Source organism: Pogoniulus pusillus, chromosome 29 (genome assembly GCF_015220805.1).
Source record: "Pogoniulus pusillus isolate bPogPus1 chromosome 29, bPogPus1.pri, whole genome shotgun sequence".
NCBI classification, from domain to species: Eukaryota; Metazoa; Chordata; class Aves; order Piciformes; family Lybiidae; genus Pogoniulus; species Pogoniulus pusillus.
In genome coordinates, this window is record NC_087292.1 from 17,701,778 (window position 1) to 17,715,808 (window position 14,031).

At 61.5% G+C, this 14,031-nt stretch overlaps 1 protein-coding gene across 2 annotated transcripts in view; it reads right to left on the reverse strand.

Annotated features, from left to right (window-relative positions):
• Window positions 1–7,169: 7,169 nt before the first annotated feature.
• The window catches only part of CTNNBL1 (catenin beta like 1), a 51,082-nt gene continuing 44,220 nt past the window's right edge, over window positions 7,170–14,031 (reverse strand). Inside the window, exons 14-16 of one of the 2 annotated variants that reach the window (XM_064167975.1) lie at window positions 12,661–12,798; window positions 12,297–12,369; window positions 7,170–7,411 (exon numbers count right to left, since the gene is read on the reverse strand). In XM_064167975.1, the coding sequence (XP_064024045.1) occupies window positions 7,323–7,411; window positions 12,297–12,369; window positions 12,661–12,798 (300 nt within the window). In that variant the 3' untranslated portion in view covers window positions 7,170–7,322. Of the gene's footprint in view, window positions 7,412–12,296; window positions 12,373–12,660; window positions 12,799–14,031 lie in introns of both variants that reach the window. The other variant, XM_064167974.1, reaches the window with a different exon arrangement.

Consider the following 14,031-nt stretch of genomic DNA (forward strand, 5'->3'; position numbering starts at 1 on the left):
GCCGAGGCGGTGCAGCGGCTCGCCCGGAGCCTCCCCCCGCCCGGCGGAGGGATCCGCGCCCCGCGCGCACCCCCAAGTTTTTCCCACGGTTCATTCTTAAAGTGCGCGAGGCGGGGCCGGCGCGCGGGGGCAGCACGCGCCGCGCGGAGCCGCTTCAGCACCGCGGACAGCGCCCAGCGGGGCCAGCGCAGACCAGCGCAGACCAGTGCAGACCAGTGCAGACCAGCGCAGACCAGCACAGACCAGCGCAGACCAGTGCAGACCAGCACAGACCAGCACAGACCAGTGCAGACCAGTGCAGACCAGTGCAGACCAGAGCAGCGCCCAGCGAGGCCCAGCGCAGACCAGCACAGACCAGTGCAGACCAGTGCAGACCAGAGCAGCGCCCAGCGGGGCCCAGCACAGACCAGCGCAGACCAGTACAGACCAGTGCAGACCAGAGCAGCGCCCAGCGGGGCCAGCACAGACCAGTACAGACCAGTGCAGACCAGAGCAGACCAGTGCAGACCAGAGCAGCGCCCAGCGGGGCCAGCACAGACCAGCACAGACCAGTACAGACCAGTACAGACCAGAGCAGCACCCAGCGGGGCCAGCGCAGACCAGCACAAACCAGGGCAGACCAGCACAGACCAGAGCAGCGCCCAGCGGGGCCCAGTGCAGACCAGTACAGACCAGTACAGACCAGAGCAGCACCCAGCGGGGCCCAGCACAAACCAGCACAGACCAGAGCAGCCCACTCTAGACCAGTATAGCCCAGAGCAGAGCCCAGCATGGCCCAGTACAGACAAACACCTCCAGCCACGGCCACTCCACCACCTCCCTGGGCAGCCCATTCCAGTGCCAATCACTCTCTCTGCCAGGAACTTCCTCCTCACATCCAGCCTGAACCTCCCCCAGCACAGCTTGAGGCTGTGTCCCCTTCTCCTGTCGCTGCCTGCCTGGCAGCAGAGCTTAACCCCACCTGGCTACAGCCTCCCTGCAGGCAGCTGCAGGCAGCAATGAGCTCTGCCCTGAGCCTTCTCTGCTGCAGGCTGCACACCCCCAGCTCCCTCAGCCTCTCCTCACAGGGCTGTGCTCCAGGCCCCTCCCCAGCCTTGCTGCCCTGCTCTGGGCACCTTCCAGCACCTCAACATCTCTCTAAAATGGAGGAGCCCAGAACTGGACACAGCACTCCAGGGGTGGCCTGAGCAGTGCTGAGCACAGGGGCACAAGAACCTCCCTTGTCCTGCTGCCCACACTGCTCCTGAGCCAGCCCAGGATGCCATTGGCTCTGCTGCCCACCTGGGCACTGCTGCCTCCTCTGCAGCTCCTCTCTCCCAGCACCCCCAGGGCCCTCTCTGCCTGGCTGCTCTCAGCCACTCTGGCCCCAGCCTGCTGTGCTGCTTGGGGTTGTGGCCAAAGTGCAGAACCTGCCCTTGGCCTTGTTCAGTCTCATCCCCTTGGCCTCTGCCCACCCATCCAGCCTGGCCAGGTCCCTCTGCAGGGCTCTGCTACCTTCCAACAGCTCCACACCTGCTGCTAACTTGGTGCCATCTGCAAGCTCACCGATGCTGGACTCAATCCCCTGATCCAGATCATCAATAAAGGTACTGAAAGGTTCTGCCCTTGTGCCCAGCCAGTGTGTGGCTTCCAGCTGGCCAAGCCCAGAGGCTGAACCCCCAACAGCTCTGATGCCCACTAGACCCATGCCTGGCAGCAGAGCCTCTCACAGCCCCAAGCCTGGCATCACACCCAGTGTGAAAGGCCTAGGGCAGGAAGGAAGCCAAAGGCTCAGGTGCCCCCACCCTGAACATGTCTCTGTCCCTGGAGGGAGGGCACAGTCACAGACCTCACTCAGAGGGTATTATGGGATAGTTGCTCCCTAGATAAATGGCAAATGAGGTCACTGCAGCTGCTTTCTGCCACGGGATGACAGCTGCTGGCTGCAAAGAGACTCACAGAATGGGTTAGGCTGGAAGGGAGCTCAGAGCTCCTTCAGTTCCAAACCCCCTGTACCATTGGCAGGGACACCTCATACTAGAACAGGTCACTCAAGGCCTCATCCAGCCTAGTCCTGGACACCTCCAGGGAGATTGTGGAGCACAGAATATCCCAATGTGTTCCCTGGGCAATCTGTGCCAGTGTCTCACCACCCTCACTGCAAACAACTTCTTCCTAACACCTGGGTTCAATCTCCCCTCTTCTCCTCCTGTCATCACCAGCCCTTGTCAATAGTCCCTCCCCAGCCCTTCTGTAGCTCCCTTCAGATCCTGGAAGGCCACTCCAAGGTCTCCTCCAGGCCTTCTCTTCTCCAGGCTGCACAGCCCCAACTCTCTCAGCCTGTGCTCACAGCAGAGCTGCTGCAGCCCTCTCAGCATCTTTGTGGCCTCCTCTGGGCTGGCTCCAACAGTTCCACGTCCTGCTTGTGCTGGGGGCTCCAGAACTGCACACAGTGATGCTAACCTGGAGTGGAGCAGCCCAGCTCTGTTCCCTCCAGCAGAGGAGCAGGGGGTGGTGTCCTCACACCGCTGTCACACATCAGCAGTTCCACCTCCTGCAGGGCTTCCGCAGCTCAGCAGAGAGCTGGAGGCAGAGCAGGCAGCACCAGGCTGTGCCCAAGCCAGTTACTCCCTCTAGAGTTGGAAGCTGGGGGAAGGAGGGAGCAGCAGTGAGGATGAGGAGGCGTCAATTTGCGTTGGAGGGATCCTGCTTTGGGATCATGAGAGAGCAGCAATGGAAAAGGTCCTGGGAATTGGCCTTTCCAAGTGAGGCCAGGCCTGGGACAAGGAGGATGCTGGAAGAGCTCAGGAGTCACTGACCACTGCATCCCACAGGGAACAACCTCAGTGCCCAACCAGCCCAGCACGGTCCCAGGGTCAGTGCCCTGAGCAGAGAAACTCTTTGCTCAGGCCAGCACTGGGCTCCAGCTACACACACCCCCAGGGTCATGGAGCCCAAACACACAGTCCAGGAATCAGCAAGCAACTGCAGCTGGCTCAGGATGAGGCTCTGGGCAGGATCCAGAGCAAAGCCAAAGCTCCAGAGGCAGAGGATCCATGCACCAAGATGTGGGGTTCAGGGACAGGGACAATGCAACAGGCAGAAGCACTGAGGGCTGAGCAGCAGTGAGCCCCTGGGCCTGGGCTGTCCACACCAGTGGGTGCTGCGTGGGCTCTGTTCTCTAGCAGCAGCAGGTGGCTGAACCCTCCTTGAAATGGGACCACAAACAACATCCTCAGCCCTGAAGGGTTGGAGGGGTCCTGCTTTGGGATCGTGAGAGAGCAGGGCTCCTGCTCCTGCTGTGCGTGCCCAGGGGCTGGCTCTTGAGGGTGAGATGTCCTTCATCTCTGCTGGCACCAGGTTCTCCCCCTGCTGCCTCACCCCACCTGTGCTGCTGGTGCTGCTCAGGGTGGCACCGTGCCCACCTCACCTGTGCGCCCAGGAGGCTCTCATGTGTCTGCCCATCTCTTGGGTGGCAAAGGTGAGTCTGCAGAGCTGGAGAATGCAGTGAAGCTCTGAAGAGCTGGATGAGAGGGTGGAAGGGTGAAAGGGACCTGGACCCATCACTGACACCTCCCAGGGATCACTGACTGGGGCTCAGGGGACCCCAGAGGGCAGCTGGGAGGATCCATTCACTGTGGCTGCCCCCAGCCACACAGCTCCAGCCTGGCACTCCCCAGACACCCAGAGCCAGACTGAGGTGGGTCAGGTCCTCCCTGGTGACACCCAAATTCTGCCTGGTTTGTTCTGACACAACCCAAGTGATGGCAGAGCCACCCAGATGTGGCACCCTCAGCTCCTGGCATCCAGAGAAGACAAAACCCAAACCCTCTCCAGCTCCGGAGGAGCTGAGGCTGCCTCCTGCCTCACTCTGAACCTCCCCTTTGCAGGGTCAGCACAGGAGCACCCCAAGGCTCAGCACCCCCCAACCCTGGGGCTCAGTGGGATGTTTGCCCTCTGCTCCCCACTGCCCCACTCTACCCACAGCCACTCTTGCCCCAGCACTGCCCCAGGGGCAGCTGCCCCACGCCACCACAGCCCTCCAAGCCGCGGGGCCAGCCCCTTGAGCCCTCCCGAGGTCCAAGGGGCAGCGCTGGGTACCCGCAGCTGCCAGGCACAGAGAATTGGGTTGTTCAGCTCCCTGACAGGCAGCACAGACCCCTCCACGCCGGCAGCCGAGCTCTCTGCTGATGCTTGTTCGGAGGCTTGCCAGTGCCTGCGTGCGAGGCTTCCCCTCCACAGCCCGCGGGGCCAGCCCAGCCCCACGGCACCGCTGCAGACCTGCCCCAGGGGAGCCAACAGCCCAACCCCCCCCCACGCCACCACCCAAACGCCCCCGAAACCAACCCAGCAGGCAGCCAGCCCCGAGGGGGGCTGCAGGGCAGAGGGCATCAGCTCCCAGCACCACCGTGGGTTCCTTGTGCCCTCCCCGGTGACGTGAGCTGTCTGGGGGCACCGGAGCTGGGCAGAGATGGGAGAAGCTTCCCTGGGGGACGTCAGGAGCTGCCCCTCAGCCACCACTCGCGCTCAAGGGTCCCTGCCCAGGGGCCTGAAGATGGATCCAGACGCATGCTGAGGACGGTGCCAGGGGAAGTGTGCCCAGCTCCTGCCTCCCCGGAGGGACGAAAGCTCCTCTGCTGCGGCTGGGACCAGACACCTGCCCCAGTGCTGTCTGCAGCTCGGCCCCCACCCCACTGCCCACCACGGGGGCTGCTGTCCCCAGCCCTCTGCCTTCTCCTTTCCAGAGTGGCTGCCCCCAGCAGAGCCCAGCCGGGACAAACCGCACCGGGGCGAGAGCCTGCACAGCGCCAGAGGCAGCTGCTGGCCTCACCAACTCCCCCCCTCCTTGCTGCTCTCCTGCTTGCCAAACCTGTGCTGGCAGCAGGACCTAGCTGGCACCGGGTGAGGGGCTCACATCCCCTCCCAGGGGACCAGAACCCCCAGACACTACATCCCAAGGTCCTCTGCAGCAGGAACTGGGGGGTGAAGGGGAAGCTGCTGCAGAACCTCCTCCCTCTCCCTTCTGGAGCTCGTTTGCTGCCTCCCCAGCAGCAGAGTGCCTCATCAATCATGTTTCTTCTAATTAACTTCTAATTTCCCTCTTTAGTCAAATCTGTTTACAATCAGAGACAAGGAAGCAGGCCCAGTGCGATGCAGTCAGGTCTCTGCCCACACTCCACTGCCCCTGCCCCAGCCCAGCCTGGCACTGACAGCAGGCAGCAGTTGGTGTTGCAGCCTCATGTCCTGCCTGCACCCCACACCGAGGCTCTCCCCAGCTCCTCTCCAGCCTCTGCTCCTGCTCCCCAGCGCTGCCCTGGGAAGGGTTTGGCATCTCCCCACACTCGAGATCCGGGGGTCTGGAGAACAGGGCTGGGGAGGAGCAGCTGAGGGAGCTGGGGGCCTTCAGCCTGGAGAAAAGCAGGCTGAGGGGAGACCTTCTGGCTCTCTACAGCTCCCTGAGAGCAGGCTGGAGCCGGGGGGGTTGGGCTCTTCTCTCAAGGAACAAGAGGAAACAGCCTCAAGGTGCTCTGGGGGAGGTTCGGGTTGGACATGAGGAACAATTCCTACCTCAGAGCACCTTCAGCTGAAGCAGCCTCCCAGGAGGGGTCTTCACCCCACTGCAGGCTCTCCCCCTCTGCAAGGAGCAGGCTCAGTGCTGCCACCGTGCACCACAGAGCCCAGAGCCCTGCAGCAGAACGGCCACAGGCCTGTGGCAAAGGCAATGAGACCAGAGCAGGGCCAGGGCCTGCAGATGCAAACCTCACCTGCTGCTCACACCCTCTGCAGAGCCATTTTTCAGCCCCCCCCGGCCCCTTTCCTGCTGCCCTCTGCTCTTCAGATGAAGCTGCTCCACAGTCAGTCCCCCTCCTGCTCTGCCTCAAGCCCTCCCTCCTCCTCCCCTTCAAACCCTGTGAGGTGAGGAGCACCAGAGACCAGCTCTGACCACCATCTGTGGCGTGGGAACAATCCCCAGGCTCAGGCAAAAGCAAAGAACTAAACACATCTGAAAGCTAAGGGAAAAAAGGCAAACCCAAAACACCTCTGAGGAAGCAGACTGAAAACAGAAGAAAGAAATGAGGAATTCAAACAACTCCTGCACCAAAAAAAGTGTTTGTGCAGCTTTTTGTGGCTGCTGAAGCCACAACTTCCAGGCTGATCCCCTGAAGAAGAGCCTTTGATAGCACCAGGCCAGCAGAGCCATGCAGCCATGACTGAAGGCAGCCTCTGAGCTTCCCTGACAATGCATTTTTCTTGGGAGATAAAAAATGAATGCTGCCAGCATGCAAATCTCCCTAAATTAGGCAAGGCCCAGCCTGCTGGAGCTGCTCTGCCTACTGCTGGCTGTCAGTACCTCCAGCAGGAGAGGAGAGGATGGAGGGGAAACACTGCCAGTGATTCTCAGGCCTGGCTGGGAGCTGGAGCTGAGGGAGCAGTGGGTTTGGGGGGCTGGCAGCTGGAGCTGCACCCCCAGAGCAGAAGGGGTGGGAGCAGGGCCTGTGGCCTGCCTGCTGCAGTCAAGTCAGAGGCAAACCCTCGGGGGTCTCCTCTGCAGCCCCCACTGTGACCTGAAGAAGGCTGCAGGAGGGAGGGGAGGAGATGGGTGGCAGGGGAGGAAATTGCTTTGCTAAGACCCAGACCCCAGCAGAGGAAGCAGGATCCTGACTATCTGCAGCTGCAGCACAGCCCAGACCTAAGCCCAAGTGCCAAGGCAGTCAGTAGGGTTTGGGCACTGCACTGACTCCTTCTCTCCCTCCTGGCTCTGGGAATACCCTGCAGAGGTTCACTCCAGCACCCCTCTGGGACAGGGCAGGTGACAACAGCCGGTGCCAATCCTGCTTCCATTCCAGTTCAGCCCTGGGGTGATCCCCCAGGAGTGGCCCCTTTGGTGACTTCTGTTCCCCCTGCTGCTGCAGAAGGGCTGAGCTGCCCCCCCCAAGCCTGCTGAGGCCAGCAGGGGCTGGGGGCTGTGCACGCTCCAGTGCTCAGCCTGCAGTGACCTGCACACAACCCCCTGAGCTCTCCGGGCTGCTCCCCCCACCTCTGACCCCCGCCCCCCTGTGTCTCACACTGATCACTGCAGCTTGACTCGAGGGGAAGATAAACCAACCAGAAAATGGAAGGCCTTGAGCTGCCCTCATGCCAGCTCCCTGCCTGCAAGCCCACCCCAGCAGCAGGCACACAGCAGGAGCTAAAACCCTCAGGACCCATCTTTAATAGCTCCGACCCCAGCGCAGAGGCAGCTTCACAGAAACAGCTCCTGGGTGCTGCAGCAGAGGCTGGAGGAGGCAGCAGCAGCTGCAGCAGGTGCCAGGTGCCCCTGGGCAGACTCTGCCCCTGAGCCCTCAGAAGTTCTCCAGCAGGTCCAAGATCCTCTTCTGCTCACTCTCCCGGAACTCCTGGTTCTTCCCATCCCCGATGTTCTCTGCATACTCTGGGGGCAAAGCAGAGAGAGGAGAGGCTGGGGAGAGGCCCTGCTGAAGGCCAAGCAGCTCCTCTGGCAGCAGCTCAGCAGAACCCCAGCCTGGGCCACCGCTGGGTGGGGACCTGCTCAAGGTCCCTTCAGAGCACTCCTCGCCCCCATCGTTAGAGCTCTGCACAACCTCTCCTGAGCCCTCACTGGAAGCTTTTGCAGTCAGCAGGGTCTGAGCTCCCCCCAGCTCCTGTCTGGACTGGGCAGGGCATCTCTGGCCTCTCTCAGCACCAGGGATTCAAACCCTCCTGGCCACCACTGGCTCCCAGGCCCCTTTACCTCAGAGCACAGCCAGGAGGGGCTGAGCAGCTGTGACCCAACGTTCCTGGCCTGGGCTTTAACCTCTCTGCTGCCCAAGCATCCTCAGAGAGGCTCTTTGCCAAGCACAGAGCAGCTCCCCCATCTGTAAGTGCTTTTAATCCCCATGAACACACCAGACTCAACCCCCCCAGACCCCTCCTTGTCCTCAGGCAGAGGCTACCAGACCCTGACCAAGGCTTCGCCCATCCATGCCCACAGCCAGACGCTGAGGAACCAAAGATCTCCCCTTCTGCTGCTCTCCTTCCTGGCACTCCCTGGCAGCTGGCAGCTCTCCTCCCCGTGGCAGCTCCCTCCCTCCTGCCACCACTACCTGAATGTTCAAAGATGGTTTAGAAAGAGGCACACACAAAAAAGGGAAGAGAAAGAAGAAAAGGGAGGCAGGTTTGGAGCTGCGGAAGCAAGGAGCTGAACAAAGGTGAGTGGAACAGGAGCAGGCTGCCTGGGTAGTTCCCCAGCCTCCTCCTCCTCCTCCTCACATCCTTCCCCTTCTGCCTAAACAAACAGAGCAGCTTCTGCTCAGCCTCTGAATGGGAGCTGCTGCAGGAAGTTTGCTTTAATATTGATGTGTTCAGCAGCGCTGCCTGCCCTGAGCTGCATCAAAGCCCTCACTGGCAGCGCGCTGGGAAGAGGAGGACAGGCACAGGTTGGCTGCCAGGGGAGGTTCCCCTCTCGTGTGCAGCCTCTCTCCCTCTCCAGCACAACCAGCAGGGCCTCTGGGGCAAATCCTGTGCACACTGAGGGGCAGGGCCAGGCTCTGCTGCCGGCCAGGAGCAGGGAACCAGCGCAGCGCAGTCCCCCGGAGGCAGAGGAGCTCTCCAGCACCTCACAACCGTGGCGCTTGGAGGAGACCTGCGGAGATCTCCCAGCCCAAGCGCCCTGCTAAAGCAGGGTCACCCACAGCACGGTGCCCAGGGCCGGGGGCCAGGGGGACAAACCTGCTGCCTCACAGCACCTTCCTGGGCTCCTCCAGCACCAGAGCTGGGCAGGAGCAAGTCTGTCCCCAGCAAGGCCTCCTGTGCTGTGCCAGAGCAAACAGAGCTGCAGTGGCCTCTGCTCATGGCAGCCCAAGGGCAACACTTCCCTGCTCCGAGCACCTGTGCCAGGGACCAATGGTCCCCACAGCTGGCACAGTGCTGGGACAGCCCAGGTCAGCCCCAGGGCAGGGAGAGCTGCTGGCAGAGCCCTCAGCAGAGCATCCTCACTGAGGTATAACTGGAGCAGGCTCTCTGCTGAGTGGGGCACAAATGGCACAGTCCCAGTGAGGTCACTCAGCCAAAAGCAAGCCTCAGACTCCTCTGATCCCAGCCCAAACTCAGCACTTCTCCTTCTAACCATTCAGGCTTCCTAAGACTCCCAAAGGCTCCCCAGGACAGGCTGTTACTGAGTACCAACAGCTGCCAGGCCTCACTTGAAAAGACCAAATTAACCCCCCCCAGAATCAGGCTTAAACCCCCAAAATCTCTCACTGGGGCTGGGGTTTACTGTTTAGGGATTGCTCTTTTCCCCCTATGTAACAATTCCACCTCTCAGTGAAACAGCACAACAAAACCAATCCCAGGTAAGCTCCCCCTGCCAGCAGTTAACCAGAGCTCACAAGCTGCTGCAGCTGCAGCAAGGACCCAAAATTGCTTTCTGCTTCATTAGACAAAACACAACGGGTAGGGAGCAGGGAAAATCGATGGGGAAACACTGGAGCCTGAAATGGACACTTGGGAGGTGGAAAACCTACACAGGAGGCACCGTGGGCCAGACCCAGCCTGCTGCTCACCACACCTCTGCCCTCCTGCTGGCTCCCTCTGCTAGTCACAGCACATCCAGGAGCCATCCCCAGCTCCTCACCTGCCCAGCAGCTGCACCACAGCCTGCAGCCCCCAGGCCCCCTGGGGCTCCTCTGCCAGCAGCTCCCAGGGACAGGAGGTTCTGGAGCAGGTGAGGAAGGTTGTGCTGTGCCAGGCCAGGGCAAGGGCAGGAGGGTTTGGAGCAGGTGAGGAAGGTTGTGCTGTGCCAGTAAGGGACAGGAGGTGCTGGAGCAGGTGAGGAAGGTTGTGCTGTGCCAGTCCAGGGCTGTCTATCACTGTCCAGAGAGGTTTGTGCCTCACCCCACAGAGTCACCACCCCCAGGGAGAGATGGAGACCCAGAGGTGCCCCCAGCTGGATCAGCCTCCATGCCAACAGCACCCCGCAGCGAGGCACAGGTGGCTCAGCCCTTCTCTTCCAAAGGAGATGCCAACTGTCCCACTGCAAGCACTGCTTGGTCTGCCAGAGCAGGAGCTGTGGGAGGTCTGCCCAGCTGCAGGATGCACCTACAGAGCCTCCAGCCCCTGCCTGCCCACTCCTCCCCCCACAGCCCCGCGCAAGGGAAGGGCCTTGCTCCCTGGCTTGCATCAGAAGCAATTCTGAGCAGCCCCGAGGGATCCATCAGCTGTCAGGTTGCCAGAGAAACATGGAGAATATGTAGGCCATAAAAAATCAACCTAAAGAGCCAGCAGCTCATTAGCATGCAAAAACAGGGAACACAAACTGAGCCCCAGCAGCACACAGAGCCAGGGCTGAAAACAGCCCAGAGAGCTGGGCAGTGCCCTGGAAACATCCCAGCCAGGGGCCAGACCTCTCAGCCTCCTGGGTTAGAGTCCCACAGGTCCCACTTCAGTTCTGGGAATCCCCAACTTGCCCCACACTAGCCCCTGAGAGGCTGCCAGGGGCCACAAGGACAACTCCTTCCCAGCCAGGCTGTGCCAAGCAGCAGCTCCCACAGAGGCAGGGTGGCTCCTGTGCCAGTCCTGCTGGAAGCTGCTGAGCCCACAGGGGTACCTGGGCAATAACAAGCTCCAGCTCTCCCAGCACAGGCTGCAGAGAAGCTCCTTCCTGGCAGGGACCTGCTGGGCCCCACTGCAGCCCTTCAGCACGTTGAGTCCCAGGGTCAGTGCCAAGCGTGGTGGCAAAAGCCTCTAGGCCTGGCAAGCACTGGAGTTAGAGCCCCAAGCACTGCAGCCACCACCTGCACTAGGGACAAGCCAGAGGTGGCCTCTTGGGGCACAGAAGGTGTCACTGCTGAGAGAACCCAGCCTGCCACGTGCCCACAGCTTGCAGGGCACAGCAAAACCAGCATGAGAGCTTCAGGGTGCCAGGCCAGGCCTGGGATGAAGCCTTGCTGCTGCCAGCTCCAGCTCAGTGCAGGCAGCAGCACACCAGAGACACTAACCTGAGTGAACACAGCCAGCAGAGTGACAAATGCCCTGGCACGGCCTTGCAGCCCCAGCACAGGTGTATGCCAAGCTGGAACTGGGCATTGTGGGGGCAGGAGCTGCCCAGTATCCCAATTAAAGGCAGCACAGGCACCCTGTGCCCAGTGCCCAGGCAGCAGGAGCACTAACGGGCACCTGTTGGCAAAGGACAAGGGCCAGAGACCCTCTCCAGCTGCAGGGAACCTCCCAGCAGCAACCCCTCTGGAGTCCATCCCAGCAGCCTTCCTCCTGATCCCCTCCTCTCCTGCTCATGGGAGGAGAGAACACCAAAGAGATCTGCCTGCCCCTGCCATGGCTGCTTGGGGGAAGAGAAGGGCAGAAGATCACTGCCAGGGCAAGCAGTGCCCCCTGGAGATGCTGCCAGCCCCTCTCTCCTCCCAGAATGAAAGCACCATGGAACCCCAGAGTGCCAGGCTGGAAGGCACTCCCAGGGACCATCTGGTCCAACGTTTCCAGGTGACAGAACTGAGATGGCCCAGAGCCTGCCAGGCTGAGTCTCCAAACTGCCCTGTGCAGGGCACTCCACTGCTTCCCTGGCAGAGGACTCCAATGTCTGCCTGCTCCCAGGGGGAAACATTTCCTGCTGCAGTCCAAAACCTGCTCCTGGAGTCCTCTCCCCTGGCCAGAGCCAGCACAGCCCTGGGCAGCAGGCATTCAGCCCCTGCTAAACGAGGAGGCAGCAGCAGGGCCCCAGCTCCAGCTCAGCCTGACAGCTCAGAGGGCTGTGGGCATGGTGCCAGGCCTGTCCTCTGCTGAAGGACAGCAGGGCACAGCTCAGACAGGCACTGCTCTGCCCCAGCACAAGCATTAGGCACTACCAGCAGAGGTTTACACGGGGATGCAGATCCCAGCAGCTCCCTGGCACGCTGCAGAGGACATCTAATGCCATAATCCAGGGTAAGCTGACACTAAGAGGATGACAAACACACCATGGGCACTGCTGCCGTGCAGCTGCTGAGCTGTGGGGCAGGAGAATGCAGGTGGAGCCTCCCCACTGCCCCCCAGCACACTCCCCTCTGTGCTGACTCTGCTAAGGGCAGCAGCTGATGGCTTCACCCAGTGATGCCCCAGGCCAGCAGACCGCGGTGTGCCCCAGCGCCGAGGTCACTCCTGCCTCTTACCAGGGGGTCCAGCAAGGCCCAGAGCTCACAACTCCAGCCAGCTGCTGCCCCAGGGTGCCCGTGAAGCCAAGGGGAAGGGCAGGAGGGCTCTGCCTGCAGAGTGCTGGCCAAGCTGCCCCTGGCAGAGCTGAGACACAGCAGCAGCTCAGCTCAACTCACCCTTCAGGATGTGCCGGACGATCTTGATGGAGCTGCCCCTCATGTTCAGGATCTGGTGCACTCTCTGCCGAACCTGCTGGGGGACAGGAGGCAGAAGCAATGTCACCTGCTGCAGTCTGGGCCCCTGTGAGACCTTCTGAGGCAATAGTGCTCTCCAGGGCCCTCCGACAGGGCACACACACAGTGCCCTTCCCCTTCAGCCTGGGGCTTGGCTCAGGGCAGGCTGCACGAACTCAGCGACAGCTCCCACCCACCTCCTGCCAGCGGACGGAGCTGCAGGGACACACACACACAGAGTGAGCTCTCCCCCGACAGAGGAGCCAGAGAAGATCATTGCCCAGGCTTCAGAGAGCCTTGCACACACCTGGGGGACGTTGGCATTGCAGATCTCTGCCATGATGTAGCAGACGAGCTGCAGGATGAAGAGGCCAGCGTCCAGGCGGCGCAGGTAGAACTCATCCTCCATGTCGTCGTCTATGATCTCTCCCCTCCGCACCATGTCCTGCCAAAGGGCATCACAGAGTGGCTGGGGTTGGGAGGCAGCTCGAAGCTCAGGCAGTTCCAACCCCTCCTGTGCCACAGGCAGGGACACCTCTCACCAGAACAGGTTGCTGAACTCCTCCAGGGAGGTTGTGGGGCACAGAAGCACCGAATGTGATCAAAGATCACATTCGGTGCTTCTGTGCCCCACAACCTCCCTGGGCAACCTGTGCCCAGGGGCACACTCTGCCATGGGCTCTGTCCTACACCCTGCTCTGGCTCTGCACAGCAGCCCCTGGGCAGCAGCAGCAGCAGGCAAAGCGTCTCTGAGAGAAGCCAGGCCAGGAGCAGCCTGCGGAGCCCTGCTCACAGCCTGGGGGTGTTTACTCAAGCACGGGCACCCTGTGAATGCCAACCTGTGCCTCAGCCAGCGCCAGACTGCCACCCTCCTGCTCTGCCTGCCCCTTCTGGGCTGTCAGGGTGCTAAGCTGCAAAGGAGCACTCAGGTGCCACCCCTAATCTGCCAGCCCTCTGCGCTGAGATGGCCTCGCTGATGGGAGAAGACAGCGCTAAGATGGGCTCCTGTGAAGCTGAAATGAGCTTCTCCTGCACTAACGAGGCAGCAGGGACAGGCCCCCAGGTGCCAGCGAGAGCCTGGGGGCCTGCAGCCAGCACATCTGCCCCTGCTGTGCCCACGGAATCATGGCATCAGCCAGGCTGGAGGAGAGCTCCAAGCTCACCCAGTCCAATGTAACCCCCAGCCCTGGCCAACCAACCAGACCATGGCACTAAGTGCCCCAGCCAGGCTTGGCTGCAACACCTCCAGCCACGGCCACTCCACCACCTCCCTGGGCAGCCCATTCCAATGCCAATCACTCTCTCTGACAGCAACTTCCTAACAACATCCAGCCTAGACCTCTCCTGGCACAGCTTGAGGCTGTGTCCCCTTCTTCTGCTGCTGGCTGCCTGGCAGCAGAGCCCAACCCCACCTGGCTACAGCCTCCCTGCAGGCAGCTGCAGGCAGCAATGAGCTCTGCCCTGAGCCTCCTCTGCTGCAGGCTGCACCCCCCCAGCTCCCTCAGCCTCTCCTCACAGGGCTGTGCTCCAGGCCCCTCCCCAGCCTTGCTGCCCTTCTCTGGGCACCTTCCAGCACCTCAACATCTCTCTTGAATCGAGGAGTCCACATCACATCTGCTCTGCCCAGTGCCCAAGCAGGACGCAAGGGATCCTCCACATGCCCCTTCCTGCCCTCCCC